This window comes from Vicia villosa, unplaced genomic scaffold (genome assembly GCF_029867415.1).
Source record: "Vicia villosa cultivar HV-30 ecotype Madison, WI unplaced genomic scaffold, Vvil1.0 ctg.000944F_1_1, whole genome shotgun sequence".
In the NCBI taxonomy this organism is placed as follows: Eukaryota; Viridiplantae; Streptophyta; class Magnoliopsida; order Fabales; family Fabaceae; genus Vicia; species Vicia villosa.
The window spans coordinates 581748-597405 of NW_026705425.1; the positions used below are offsets into that span (position 1 = coordinate 581748).

The following is a 15658-nucleotide window of genomic DNA, read 5'->3' on the forward strand; positions in this document are numbered from 1 at the left end:
TTTGTCATAAAAATCCTGCACAAAGATTATGACATCCTCCTTAATCGTTTCCCAAAAATGTTTAAAGAATTCAATAGAGAAACCATCTGGACCTGGACTTTTACTACCGTCGCAATTCCACACCGCTATCTTAATCTCCTCCTCAGAAAACGGTCTTTCCAACCACATTTGGTCGGCCTCACTTAAGCAAGAGAGAGCCAAACCATTCGGAACAACACTCAAGTTATCCGTCTCTATGAAAAAAGACTCAAAATGATTTTTCACCTCATTTTTCACTTCAGCAACACCTTCCACCCGACCCTCCTCTCCCTCCAAAACCGTAATGGCATTCCTTCTTTATCTCTCCTTAATAGAATTATGGAAGAATCGCGTGTTCTTATCTCCATCTTGTAACCATAATTGTCTTGATTTTAGTCTAAGCATGCTTTCTTTCAAAATAAGATTATTCCAAAATTCACTTGTGGCCTCCTTTCTAGCTTTCACCAAGGAATCAATGTCACCATCAAAATTTTCCAACATCAAATTGTCCAAAACGTTGATCTTTGTCGCTTCTTCACTAACTTTAAGGTCAATCCAACCGAACACCTCCTGGTTCCAAATTCTAATATTTGCCTTCAAAAGTTTGAGTTTCTCAAACAATATAAAGTCTCCTCTACCATCAATCTTCAACTTAGCCCATTCGTTGCAAATGAACTCTTTAAAGTCCTTATGATTAATCCACGCATTGTTAAATCTAAACGGTTTAGGTCCCCAATCGACGTCTCCGCAATTCAAATTAATAGGAACATGATCCGATATGTCTCGATTACCAATCCTTTGGTTAATAACACCCCAATCATCAATTAAGGATTCAGAGACTAAGAATCTATCGATTCTACTCATGGATTTTCCGTTGTCTTTAAACCAAGAGTACTTACCTACACAAGGAATATCCACCACTCCCATACTCGCAATGAACTCCCGGAATTCCTCCATCCCTCTCAAATTGAAACCACCTCCAGCCCCAAGTCTTTCGGCCCTACTAGTGATTTCATTGAAGTCTCCGCCTAAACACCACTTCTCATTACCGCTTTTTAACCTCCTGTCAATGAAACCAGCCCACAATCTTCTTCTTAAAACCATACTGCAAGGAGCATAAATGTTAACCAAATTGAAACAAACTCCATCCCGAGAAGCATTAATACCAACATATTGTAGCGGGGAAAATCTGATATCGAAGCCATAGGATTGACTCGATTCAATATTCCGTTTGAAATCGCCACCGCGCTTTATTGTTTCCAAAGGAAAAGGGAAAAGAACGAAAAAACCCAAAGTTTGTTTTTAAAACAAGAAAGAGATCTCAGGTACGGGTGTTGATTATATGAGGGGAAGGTTTAAAGCACCCCTCATATTTGTGGTACTCCGCAGGAACCTTTTTGAAAATCTGTGTCGTGTGTGCTAAAAAAGAGGGTTTGTTTTATTTTTAAAATAAGCTTGGCAAAGCGTTAAGCTTTGTGCCTACATACCTCCTCGGTGCAATGGAGAAGTCAGAGCTAATGTAGTTCCGCTTAAAGGGAAAACATTTTTAAAACGAATAAACACTTTATCGTCGTCGGAGAGAAATACTCAGCCATTGATCTTGAGCATGAGAACAAACGAGTTCTTTGCATCGCAAATGAAAGAAGGGCTCCAACTCGGATAAAATCGACGAGTATGCCACTAGCTCTCTCACGCGGAAAAGATCTCATTATATCAATCAATTTCAAAATCGTGGGGTATAACCACTCGTTTTAACAATTAATCGTGTCTAAACTTTTTGAAGAAAAGCCACTAAGGGCAAAAGATATTTTTAAGAAAAGGTTTTGAAAAGATTGCAAACATAAGAAGGTTTTGTAAAAGGGAGAAGATTTTGAAAATCTAAGAAGGGGAGGAGATGAAGAGGCTAACCTAGTACATAAAATAAAAGTTAAGGAAAAGAACGGTCTAACCGAAATAAGAAGCCAACACTTGACATTATGAGTCAAGGTAGATTTCCCATCCTTTGGACTTATCAATACCAAACCAACACATTACCACTTGGGGATCCAGATGAACTTATTATCTTGGCACCATTTTGCATTAAGCACATTAAGATTCTGACGAAAATCGGGCAGAGTAACGACTGTTTTCGGGTAAAATCCTTATCTCAATGCCTTGGAATTAACCATCAAGGGCTTTAAAGGAAATACCTGCATATACAAACAGACAACAATCCAATGCCAGACAGACAGAACAACCACAGAGTAACAACAGAATAAGGGTCCAGAGGTCCTAAGTCCATAAGTCCAAATCTCCAAAATGCTCAGGATAGTAACCAATAGTCCGAAAGAGAGCCTTAAGTGTTTTTTAGATTTTTGTTATTTATTAGTGCTTTAGCATAAAAAGTAAAGTATGGTCCAAGTGGACAAAAAGAAAATAGCGGAAACATAAACATATGTCCAAGTGGACAAAGAGGAAATAGCGGAATGTAAACGTCCAAATGGACAAAGAGAAAATAGCGGAATGTAAATATGATGAAATGATAAAATAAAGCGATAAAGCGAGAAATATAAAGAGCAATATAATAAATTGCGGAAATTAAAGTCAATTGTTAGATGTTAAAGATAACCATCTTGAAACTTGTCAAGTATGTTATCAAAGTTAGTAATTAAGATCGATGGTGAGTGAAGGATGTACTCGGATTTAAATTCAATGGACATTTATCAGAAGCTTGATAAAATCATAGCGACTACACGATAAACCTCCAAAAGTCTTAAATCAACCACATACAATTCTCTTCCATATTTGATCTTTTTTATTCGGGACACGAAATATTGCGCTATGTTAAGCAGATCGCCAAGTGATTTATCTAGAAATCACCCTACAACGAGGCCGGTCAAAACATTATGTGCTAATGCATGCGAGAGAAGTGATATGTAGATACCGCACGAAAAGAAAAATGGTGAGTGATCTAGTCTTTACCAAGAATCCATAAGAATTCTCAAGGTATTAAGGCTTTCATCGATCAAAATAAAGAGAAGTAAAAGATGGAACCACATTAAAAGCTCCTTTCATCCATAATTTCAATCACTTAATATTGCGAATTTGGATTCTCATCCTATCGACGCCCTAAGTCCATGGAAATTAGAGAGAAATTAGGCTTCTAACTTGTGATTCAAAGAAAATATCAAAAGAATGGAGTAGAAAATGAGTTAGAACCAAAAACAAGTAAAAAAAAAGGCAAAAAACACATTCTGCTCAGATGTAAATCGATTTGCACAGAGTGTAAATCGATTTACATAACTCTGTTTTCAAATCTGCGCAATTTTTCAGTTGTGTAAATCAATTTGCACCAGATGTAAATCGATTTGCACAATCAAAACAAAAAAACAGCAAATCAAGAGAAGAAAACTTGTTTAAACATAAAACCAAACACCTTGTGGTTTTGGATCAATTTGTGCACGAAAATGTATCAAGTAAGCAAGCAAAACTCATCAATGTAGCACCAAAGGTGCATCAAGCATAAACAACAATGGATCACATCTTGGATCATGGAAAGGATCTAGAATTTTACCAAATCTTCACAAACTTTGAATCTTCTTCAAGAACACACAACCACAAGCCTTGATCTCTCACAATTGATGAAGAAAGTAGTGTTTATGTTGAGGTTTAGCTCTAAATTAGTGAGGTTCAAGATGTAACTCACTAATTTTTGTGGAAGAAATGAGAGCTTTGAGTGAGGGGTTTGGAAGAGGTGAGGAGAGAAAGAGCAAGAGTTTTCTTGGCTATCAAAGCTTTAAAAATGAAGAGGGGAGTGCCTCAATTTATAGCACTTAGGCTTGGGAAATTTTGTGGCTTGGAGTTAGGATTGGAAAATAGAATTAGGCCTGGGAAAAGGATTTGGAGCCAAAAATGAAATCCAATGGTCTTGATGCAATCACATGAGGGTTTATGATTAAATGATGTAGAGAATCAAATGTAAGAACTAAGTCATGCTTCCCATGCTTGCAAATGATGTCAACACTTCAAAAAGCTGATATTTGCCTTCACTTTTCCAAATTCGCACTGGTGCAATCGATTTGCACCTTATGCAAATCTATTTACATTGCTGAAAAAGGAAAAATCTGGGGCAAAAACAGTTATGCAAATCGATTGCTGTCTTATGCAAATCGATTTGCACTGATGGCAGAAACAAATCTGGTTCATAAATAGTTGTGTAAATCGATTTACACCTTATGCAAATCGATTTGCACAGTAAAAATGTTGAAAAATGCTCCTTTGATCGATATTTTGACTTGGTACCTACAAAACACAGACACATAAGAGCACAAGGCAATATTTTTGGTATTTTGGTTAGTAAAACAATATATACAAGACTAAAACATGGGTGCTCGATGATTCCCTTGCAGATGAATTGAGCACAACATCACCAGTAGAGCTCTAAATTAAAACTTCTTGATTGATGATTGGTATGCAAATGATGTGTGATCTTAGGGTCAAAAATTGGGGTATGACAGATGCCCCTATTTAAGTTTCTTCGATTCGGAGATACGATGATTGGAAATCTTCGTTTTGACGAAATTGAAGAGACTTAAATATATAAAACACAATTTTTGAACCTAAGATGCTATGCAATGTTTAATGAATGCATATGGTGAGGATAAAACATGACAACACTGGGGAGTAAAAGAACTCCACTGGGGGAAAACAAATGTCTTGTTGGCATAACTCCGCTGGGAAAGGCAAGACTTCGTTGGAGAGATGAAACTTTGGTGGGGAAAGAAATTTCTCTGGGAAAACACTTCGCGTCAGAGAGGTTATAACATCCTCTTTCACTGGGGATGAGAAAAGGGGAACATCCTCTTTCACTGGGGATGAGAAAGTATGCATCCTGAATCAGAATGCCAATCTTCCGTTAACAGAAATCACACCTTCGTACCACTGATGATATGAAGAGATGTACCTCCGTACCACTGACGATAACACATACCGACGTTCCACTGAAGGTTTGAAGAGATATACCACCGTACCACTGATGATATAAAAAGGGATAATTCATCGACGTACTACTGCTGATGAAAGCGATGTATCGCCGTACCACTGACCATAACACATACCAACGTCCCACTGAAGGCATGAAGAGATATACCACCATACCACCGATGATATAAAAAGGGATAGTTCATCGACGTACCACTGGAGATGAAAGAGATGTACCGCCGTACCACTGACGATAACACATACCAACGTTCCACTGAAGGCATGAAGAGATATACCACCGTACCACTGATGATATAAAAAGGATAAATCATCGACGTACCACTGACGATGAAAGAGATGTACCACCGTACCACTGACGATAACACATACCAACGTCACACTGAAGGCATGAAGAGATATACCACCGTACCACTGATGATATAAAAAGGATAAATCATCGACGTACCACTGACGATGAAAGAGATGTACCGTCGTACCACTGACGATAAAACATACCAACGTCCCACTGAAGGCATGAAGAGATATACCACCGTACCACTGATGATATGAAAAGAGATAATTCATCGACGTACCACTGACGATGAAAGAGATGTACCGCCGTACCACTGACGATAACACATACCAACGTTTCACTGAAGGCATGAAGAGATATACCACCGTACCACTGATGATATAGAAAGAGATAATTCATCGACGTACCACTGACGATGAAAGAGATGTACCGTACCACTGACGATAACACATACCAACGTTCCACTGAAGGCATGAAGAGATATACCACCGTACCACTGATGATATGAAAAGAGATAATTCATCGACGTACCACTGACGATGAAAGAGATGTACCGCCGTACCACTGACGATAACACATACCAATGTTTCACTGAAGGGATGAAGAGATATACCACCAAACCACTGATGATATAGGAAGAGATAATTCATCGACGTACCACTGACGATGAAAGAGGTGTACCGCCATACCACTGACGATAACACATACCAACGTTCCACTGAAGGTAAGCAACCAACTAAATAGTTGAAGGTAGAAGAAAATTGAATTATCGCCTCAATGGTTGATGATGGGCTACCAACTTGTTATACCCCAATTTTTGACCTAAGATACCACCTCATATCGTAGCATATGCATCATTTGCATCTCTAACAAATTGCATAGCTTGTGTTTGTTACTTGTGACTCAGCAGGGTTTAATCAAGAAATCACTCATCAGTACAAGTAACAATCAATTAGGGTTTTGTTCTCCCTCCATCTCAAATGAATCATTTTCATCAACAATCAACATTTGGTCCTCAGAGATTCATTTCAACAAGCTCAAAGGCTCTGAACCAACCAGATTAGGGTTTTGACTAAAGATAGCATACTCCTGACTTTTGCTCAAGATTTGTCCTAATGACTTGGGACATCACCTCAAGACCCCAAGTACATCATTTTGACCTAATCCATTGGCTCAAGACATCTCCTACACAAGGATTGATCAACAGTGAAATTGCAAATCATCAGATTAGGGTTTTGAACTATCAAGGACTAAAAATCAGGGATCACATTTGGGAAACCCTAAAAATCCCCAGGAAGTCAATCAAAGGTTTCAATCATCTTCAAATAATCCCTATGACAACATCCAATGGAAATTGCATCTCAATTCAAGATCCATAGTCATCAATTTCATCAGGTCGACAATTAGGGTTTTTGACCTAATTCACTGAACAACTGACTTTTTAATCAGAACATGGTGCCACAACCCAAACCATGGATCAATATCCTCTAATACCTCAATATAATCCATTCATACCATTCATTTGGTAAGGATAGCCTGGTTCATTTGAAATCTCCAGAAACGCGATTCGTTTGAAAAAGTCAACTGTACAAGATCACCATTGACTTTTGGGGAATTTTGGTCAACCATGACTTTTGAAGTTTTAAATCATCAATATATGATATATGAAGTCATGTGATCAAAGAAAATCAAGAAAATCAATCAAGAATCAAAAAGTCAAAGTTTGACTTTTATACTTAGAAAAATTTCTAAGTGTTTTTCAATGGTTTTTTCCAAACTTTTGGAAGGGAATAACTCAAAATTTCACCTACAAATTGAAAAAAACTTCCAACATGAAAGTTGTAGGTTTTGATCCAATAAACAACTTTGTCACATATGATGATTTTCCGAAAGATCAACCATTTAAGAGATATGGAGCTTCAAAGTTGGCATCTTTTGAAAATTTCACTTAAAATCTCATTTTCTTCAAAGTTCATGGATCTTTTTCACCCATTTCCTTAAAGGTCTTGAAGAAACTTTCAACTAGGGTTTTGAAGTACATAACATGAGCTTTCTAAAATGTCCAAGAGCATGAAAAAATATGGAGTGTAACCATGGTTTTGAATTTTGACATTAGTGAACCTTATGCTTGAATTTTCACCGTTTTTTCACTAAGTTTCAATACTACATGACCTATAATGCAAGTGATGACACACCAATGCAATAATTGGAAGATATTTTTCTGGTTTGAGATCATAACGGAAAGAGATAAGAAGCTTGGCAAAATAACCATGGTTAAGTCACTTTCCACCATATGCATTAAATGTGAAAGATTCCATTTTATCTCTTAAGCCAAATCATCACTCTTTGATCCACTTGCAAGGGCTTTGTATTCAGAAAGCTTGGCCTATAAATAGAGATCATTTCCACTCTTCAAATCACACCAAAACCTCATAATCATAGGTTTTCTCTCTTCTTTCTTAAGTTGCAAGTTTCATGAGTTTCAAAGAGGGAGAATTGCAATTTCCATCTCTTGCAATTTCTAAGCAAAGTGAGGGTTCTAACATCTCATAAACATAAAATGTGATGTGTCTGATCCATTCACACACCCCAAAAACATCAAAATCTTAGAATCACTCTTCACTTCCCAAATATGCATAAAATGAGCCTCATCATGCCAAAATCCACACAAACTCAATTCTGTCCAAACTAACACTTCCAACACCTCATATATATCACATATGAACTATCCAAACACTCACATATGATCTGTAACCTCATAATCATAAAGCTCGATTCATACTTGAAGCAACTGCAGATCAGGTTCCATGGCCTTGCTCAGGTGAATTCAGACTGTTCCAAGCATTCAAACATGTTCCATAAGGTCCATTGATGATGTTCAGATCAAGAAACCACATCTGGAATCCCTCATTTGCAGAATTCGATCCTCAATTGAGCCGTTTTTAAGGTAAGTGCTCATGAACTTCAAACTCTATCATACATGCATCATAAATGAAAAATTGAGTTACCATCTTGTTTCTGCACCATCACTGAATAATAACCCTCAATCAATTGCATCATATCATGATCATACACGATTTCACAATGATTTGTCATATTAGGGTTCTTCGTGTTCATCAGAAAATTAATCATCTTAGAGCAAAAATAAATGAAATTAAAGATCACCATCATGTTCCTCGTGAAAAACCGAGTGAGATAGACCCTTTACTTGATCAAAACAACACAGTTTCAATGATTTTCAAAAATCAGTTAGGGTTGTGTTCTTGGCGCGTTTTTTGGTTTAGAAAATTCAAATCCTTGCTTTAAAATATATTTAATTGAACGCGTATGTATTACAAGCCACAAGCGTGGCTCAGTTGGCAAGTGTTTTGGCTGGTGAGAGTGAGGGCGTGGGTTCAAACCCTGGCAGGACCAAACCTAATATTTTTTATCACTATTTTTCTCTATTTTCTTCACAACTTCATCAATTAATTTAACCCATCAAATTTATTCATTTTCACTTCATTTTTTGCACACTCTTTATTTAATATATATATTTTATGAATATCCAAAAAAAATCACAAAAAAATATTTATTTAATATACTTTTAATTAGGTTTAAAATGATATATTTTTAAGTGTTTTTAAATACTTTAAATATTGTTTTTCATTTGATTTTTCAAACTTAATCACTTGTGAATATTTTGTGATCAAACCCTAATTATTTAGGTGTTAATTAAGTATAATCTTTGTTTATCTTAATTAATTTGATTTCTTTCAAAATTTCAAAACAAACGATCATCGTTTTTCAAAACGATAAACCATTTCTTTTTGGTTTTCTTTTCAAGAGAAACTATTGATTAAATCTTTGTGGATTGATCAATCGATTTTCTAAAACATGGGCCTCTCGAATATTAGAGAGTATAAGTCCCTTTCCTCTTTCTTTGTACAGTTTTTTCTTTAAACAGAAAACTTTTTTCCAAATTACTTCCAAACAGTTTTTTTTAAACAACAAATCTTACATCTTTTTCAAACCATCCACCATGTTTTATGAAAATAAAACATGGGCCTCTCGAATATTAGAGAGTGTAAGTCCCTTTCCTTTTTCTTTGAAACAGTAAACTTCTTTCAAAACAAAACTGTCAAACTGTTTTCAAACGACGCGTCTGTTAATAAAACAATCAACCGTGTTTTATAAAATAAAACCTGGGCCTCCATGTAGGTATAAGTCCCATTCCCGTACATGAAATTAGGTATTTCATTGTACACCTTTTTGTACATACCTCGATCATTTTGTTTTTTAACTTTTAATAACAAATCAAAAAAATGAAGGTTTTCTTTAAATCTTCCCAAAAATACCATGGGCCTCCATGTAGGTATAAGTCCCAAGCCTCTTGTAAATATTTTGTTTGCATAGCTTTTGAATAAACTCAAGTGGGCCTCTCCCCGAGTATAAGTCCCGAGCCCCCGTGTGTACAAATGGATCATGCTTACAGGTATATTTCCTTCATAAACTCCATTATATACACACACCTTGACATATATATGTAATTGTTCATACTTGTTCATGTACTTGTTCATATTTGTTCGTACTTGTTCATATTTGTGATTGTGTTATATATACTTGTTCAACTTAGTACAACACTAGGTTCCCCATAGCCTCCTATTGGGCTTCGTGCAAAGAATCTCCCTAGTTTAGGTTAGGACATAGAGTATGGTTTCCCGGTGAAATCGCTCTAAGAGCTCAAACCAACTATACCATGCCTCCTCTTGGGCTTTGTACAAACGACTTGTCCCTCCCATAGCCTCCTCTTGGGCTTACAATGCAAGGACCCTGGATTGTCCCTCCCATAGCCTCCTCTTGGGCTTACAATGCAAGGACCCTCAGATAGCCTCCTCTTGGGCTTCGTACAAGGACCCACGGGCTTCTTATAAGCATCCCAAATATCCAAATCAAATACGCTAGGAGATTAGACATTTTTCATCTCTATGATAGGAGTATCTCTTCTATATCATCACAAACAATCAATCAATCAAACTTTTTTGCCACAAGGCTGGCTAATCAATCAAACTTTTTCTTGCCACAAGGCTGGCTAATCAATCAAACCGTTTTGCCACCGTACTGGCTGATTAATCAAAGTTTTTGTCACAAGGCTGACTTCATTAAAACTTTTGCCACGAGGCTGGCTGATTAATCAAAACTTTTTGTCACAAGGCTGACTTCATTGAAAGTTTTTGCCACAAGGCTAGTTAAACAACAAAAACATCTTTATCATTCTAAGCGCCATAAGTGGCACAGCCCAGGGCTTATAATGGAAAGATTTCAAACAAAAATCAAACGGATGTATGTGATGATATAGATTAGATACATCGAACATTTAGATGACATTTGTCTCTTTTCCTTTGCTTCCACTAGCATAAGTGGGAACTACGATTGCTCTGACTTTCTCAACATCCCTTTGAGAATACGTAGGCACAAGGTCGTATCCTTGGCGAGCAAAACTTCTCTCTCAAACCATTCAAACCTTAGCACCCGTAGACCCCGAGCTACAGATGCTCTGATTCCCTCTAAGGGATATGTATACAGAGGATCGCGATGATCTTTGCGAGCATAATCAAACAAACACCTTAGGTCCCACCTATCTCACAACAGAACCTCTCAATAACATAGAATGAAAAACATAGCAAAGAAACCTATAGAGTACTATAGATACGTTGGGTGCTAATACCTTCCTTTCGTATAACCAACCCTCTTACCCAAGATCTCTCCCCCACTTTTAAGGTTATTGCAGCTTTTTTCCTTTTCCTACTTTGGAAACAATAAAAAGTTTGGTCGAAACAAAAGAAAAATCATTTTTTGAGCACTGGAGCCCAAAAAAGGCATCCGGTGTCTCATCCCGAAAAAAGATACGATTTTTCCCCGCGACAGAACTCAATAGTCGAAGGTAGAAGCAAATTGAATCATCGCCTAAATGGTTGATGATAGGCTACCAACTCAATAGTTGAAGGTAGAAGGAAATTGAATTACCGCCTCAATAGTTGACGATAAGCTGCTGAGAATAATAAGTTGCCGCTAAGAATAGGGATCAACTTCTTCTTTAATCAAGGACGTGGCTTGAGAAAAGGAACTGGATGCAAACTGTCACTTCTGATGAAGGAACTTACCATTTGCTGAGCTTCTTCCATTTGGATGCAAACTATCACTTACACTGAAGAGACTTACCATATGCTGAGCTTCTTCCACTTGGATGCAAACTGTCACTTATACTGAAGCGACTTACCATTTGCTGAGCTTCTTCCATTTGGAATCAAGAAGTTCATAAAGCCTGAGAGATTATCACTTGCTTTGAAGATAAGATTGATATGTGGAGACGTACAAACTTGCTCAAATAAAGAGGCTTGTTGTCAACCAAAACATGATGGGGATAACATAAGTTGCTTAAAGTTAAAACCTGCCCCTTGCTTTCAAGCACAAATTCCAAGGGAGTGCAATAACAACACTGCTGGAAAATAAATATTTCAGTATCTGATAAGAACATCAATCACAAATGAAATTTCCATTGTTGAGGAAAGAAGAATCCTCAATAGGTGCAAAATAAATGCCTTCTCAATCTAGTTTTCCCAGCCTAGAGAGGTTCAAAATAGTATTGCAAGAGACCAAAGTTCAACTCCAAGAACAAACTGGATAGAAACGGTCAAACAAAGCTTTGCCCCTTGAGGAATAAACTCAACTGGGGATTAATTCCATCCTGACAAATGAGTTGAGGAGGAACACCGAAGCAAAATTCTTCCACGAGGAACAAACTCAGTGGGGATTATCAATCTCTGCGAGGAATTTACAGATCATCTTCTTCTTATCAAAAAGATTGGACAACACATCAAGCTCTATTATGGGAAATCAGAGAAAATTTCTTTGGAGAAAATCTCCATTCCGAACTTGCAGAGGAAATAAGAAGTTAACATCAAAGCAAACAAGTTAACATGCCGGGGATTTTAGTTCAAAACTCAACACAAGGTGAGAAAGAAAACCCAACAGTCAAGCGTTGTCTTAAAACTTCTTAGTAGAGAGACATACTCTGGACTAATCATAGCAACAACCTTTGTACTTCAAGCTAATGAGGTGATCAAGGTAACTTCTGATTCACAACTTGCCCCAGACTACATAGTCTATGAAAGGAAACTACCTCAAAAAGGTTCATAGGGATCCTTGGCGTCATGAAGACTTGGAATAATCTTCCCCAGATCAACAGATTTTTGGAGAGATTTGTCAAATCTCGACGTAGCTGCCCCAGATTGACTAAACTTGGCACATTCTTTTACTCGACAAAGTCTTCGAGCTTTGCCCCATGATGGCAATCAAACTTGCAAAAGCATTATACTAGGAAAACAACATTCCCCTGGCAATGTTTTAGTTTGTAGATGTTGTTGATTGGCTGTAATTTTTGGTAAAACTCATTGTGTTTCTATATTGTCAAATCTGGTGTCATGACATGCATTCTACTGTTGTGAAGTTTTTCTTATGCAGGCCTTTACCTGATGTCAAGGCCGATGTCATGACATTCGCAGCTGTTACGTTCTTTTCTATTACTATTTATGGTTATGTGATCTGATAAGATCCTATGCGCTTTATTTGGTAATGTTGGATTCTGATCTGATTCAAGGACGTCTTTGATGGTTATTATTTTTAGTTCCTTGATTTATGGAAATTAGTTTTATTAGGGTTAAAACTAATTTGGATCCAAGGCCCAGCTGCTGTGTTTTATGAAGGCTATATATTCTACGAAGAAGCTGCTGATCACGTTAGGGTTTTTGTTTGAGAAGCTTTAAGAGTTCTTTGTTTTAAGTTTTCGTTCTAGCCTTCTTGTAAGCCAAACAATCATCATGATGATTGTCTTGGTCTAGGTGTTTTGATTTGAGTTGTAAGAAGTACTCAAAGCTTTTAAGCAAGAGTACTATTGTACTTGATCAAAGCTTTTAAGCAAGATCAAGTTGTGTCTTTGAAGTGTGTCTTCTTTTGTTATTCGTTGACTGTTTTTCATCACTGCTGTGATTGAGGGGGAGTGAGTAGGATCTCTGATCTAAGTTGTTTAGATTGAAGTTGCATTGGGTAGATATTAAGTGAAAGGAGTAATCTTGATCTGTATTACCTTTAATTGATATTACTTATAGTGGACTTCCTCCCTGGCTTGGTAGCCCCCAGATGTAGGTGTGATTACACCGAACTGGGTTAACAACTTTCTTGTGTTGTTATTCTGTTTACTTCTTGTTCATTTGTTTAAAATCATCCAAATAGTAATATCGTGACATCCTGTTCGACATCGCGTGTCTGAGTCCAGAATTTCAATTGGCATCAGAGCAGGCACCCTGCCTGTTTTTACTGGGTGAGATCTAGGGACAGTATTTTCTGGTACTATGGACAAAGAAGGTGGTGGATTTGTGATTAGACCACCCATTCTGGATGGATCCAATTATGATTATTGGAAACCTCGCATGGTGGCTTTTCTGAAATCCGTGGATAGTAAAGCATGGAGAGCTGTGAACAAAGGATGGGAACATCCTGTCATTACTGATAAAGATGGCAAGAAAACTCTTAAACCAGAGGAAGAATGGGACAAAGATGAAGAGGCATTGGCGCTTGGCAACTCTAAAGCCTTAAATGCTTTATTCAATGGAATTGACAGGAATATATTCAGACTAGTACACTAGTGTGAACTAGCCAAAGATGGCTGGGATACCCTCAAGACTACTCATGAGGGCACCTCCAAAGTGAAGATGTCAAGACTTCAACTGCTAACTACGAAGTTTGAAAATCTAAGGATGAGAGATGATGAAAGTATTAAGGATTTTCATATGAATATACTTGATATTGCTAATACCTCAGGAGCTTTGGGAGAGAAAATGTCTGATGAAAAGCTGGTGAGAAAAATCCTTAGATCCCTACCTAAGAGATTTGATATGAAAGTTACAGCTATAGAAGAGGCACAGGACATCAGCAAAATGAAGGTAGAAGAGTTAATTGGATCTCTCCAAACTTTTGAGATGGGGATCAGTGAAAATTCTGAAAAGAAGAACAAAAGCATAGCTTTTGTGTCCAACTCTCAAGAAGAAGCAGAGGAAAGTAGAGAAGAGAATCTATCTGAATCTATAGCTATGCTTGGTAAACAATTCAACAAAATCATGAGAAGAATGGATCAGAAGCCAAGACCTAATGCCAAGAACATCTCATCTGACATCAGCAGATCTTATGACTCTGGCAGAAGAGCAAAACCAGAAGAAAAGTACAATCACAACAAAGGGATTCAATGTCATGGATGTGAAGGGTATGGACATATTAGAGCTGAATGTCCTACTTATCTCAAGAAACAAAAGAAAGGATTGTCAGTCTCCTGGTCTGATGAAGATTCTGAGAGTGATTTTGAAGAAGAATCAGCCAAACATGTCACAGCCCTTACTGGGGTTTGCAATTCTGATGAAGATTCTAGTGAAGATGAGCTAACCTTTGAAGAACTGGCAACCTCCTACAGAAAGCTGTGTATCAGAAGTGCTGAAGTTTGTCAACAAGGTGAAAACAGAAGAAATACATAGTTCAGTTGGAGGCTGATAACAAAGGGCTTAGTAAAACTATATCTGAACTAAACAGTGAAATTATCATGTTACAATCCAAACTTGATCAGATGTCAAAATCTGTAAAAATGTTGAACAGTGGCTCGGATATGTTGGAGGAGATTTTGCAGATTGGAAAAAGTTCAGGAGATATGTCTGGTATAGGATTTGTTGGTGCAAAGAAACATTCCCAAGATAGTAGCAGAACTAAACCTGAAGCTGAGATGTTGAAACCAATGTCAAAACATGTGACTCAACATCACGAGAAAAGTGAAATGAAGAGAAAGTTTCAAAGATGGAGATGTCATTACTGTGGAAGATTTGGGCACATTAAGCCCTTTTGCTTCAGATTATATGGATACCCAGATCAAGCTCCTTACTACAAACCTAAGCAGATCATGCCCATCCAGAAGCAACAATGGAAACCTAAAAATATGGCTTTAATAGCCCATACATCTCTTAGAGTTTCAGCCAAAGAAGATTGGTATTTTGACAGTGGATGTTCCAGACACATGACTGGAATCAAGAATCTGCTTGTTGATATCAAGAATCATTCTACTAGCTATGTAACCTTTGGTGATGGAGCTAAAGGAGAAATCAAAGGAGTTGGAAAACTAGACTGTTCAGGAGTGCCAAATTTAGAAGGTGTTTTGCTGGTCAAAGGCCTGACTGCTAACCTCATAAGCATCAGTCAACTCTGTGACCAAGGATACCAAGTCAACTTCACTAAAGCTGAGTGTGTGGTTGCTAATGAAGAAAAGGAAGTAGTAATGAGGGGAGTCAGATC

At 37.4% G+C, this 15658-nt stretch overlaps 1 protein-coding gene across 1 annotated transcript; it reads right to left on the minus strand.

The window, feature by feature from the left end:
* Nucleotides 1–336: 336 nt before the first annotated feature.
* LOC131632500 (uncharacterized) lies at nucleotides 337–1122 on the minus strand. The gene has a single exon (XM_058903249.1). It carries the CDS (start codon nucleotides 1120–1122, stop codon nucleotides 337–339), a length of 786 nt encoding a protein of 261 aa, XP_058759232.1.
* Between the last annotated feature and the right edge of the window lie 14536 nt (nucleotides 1123–15658).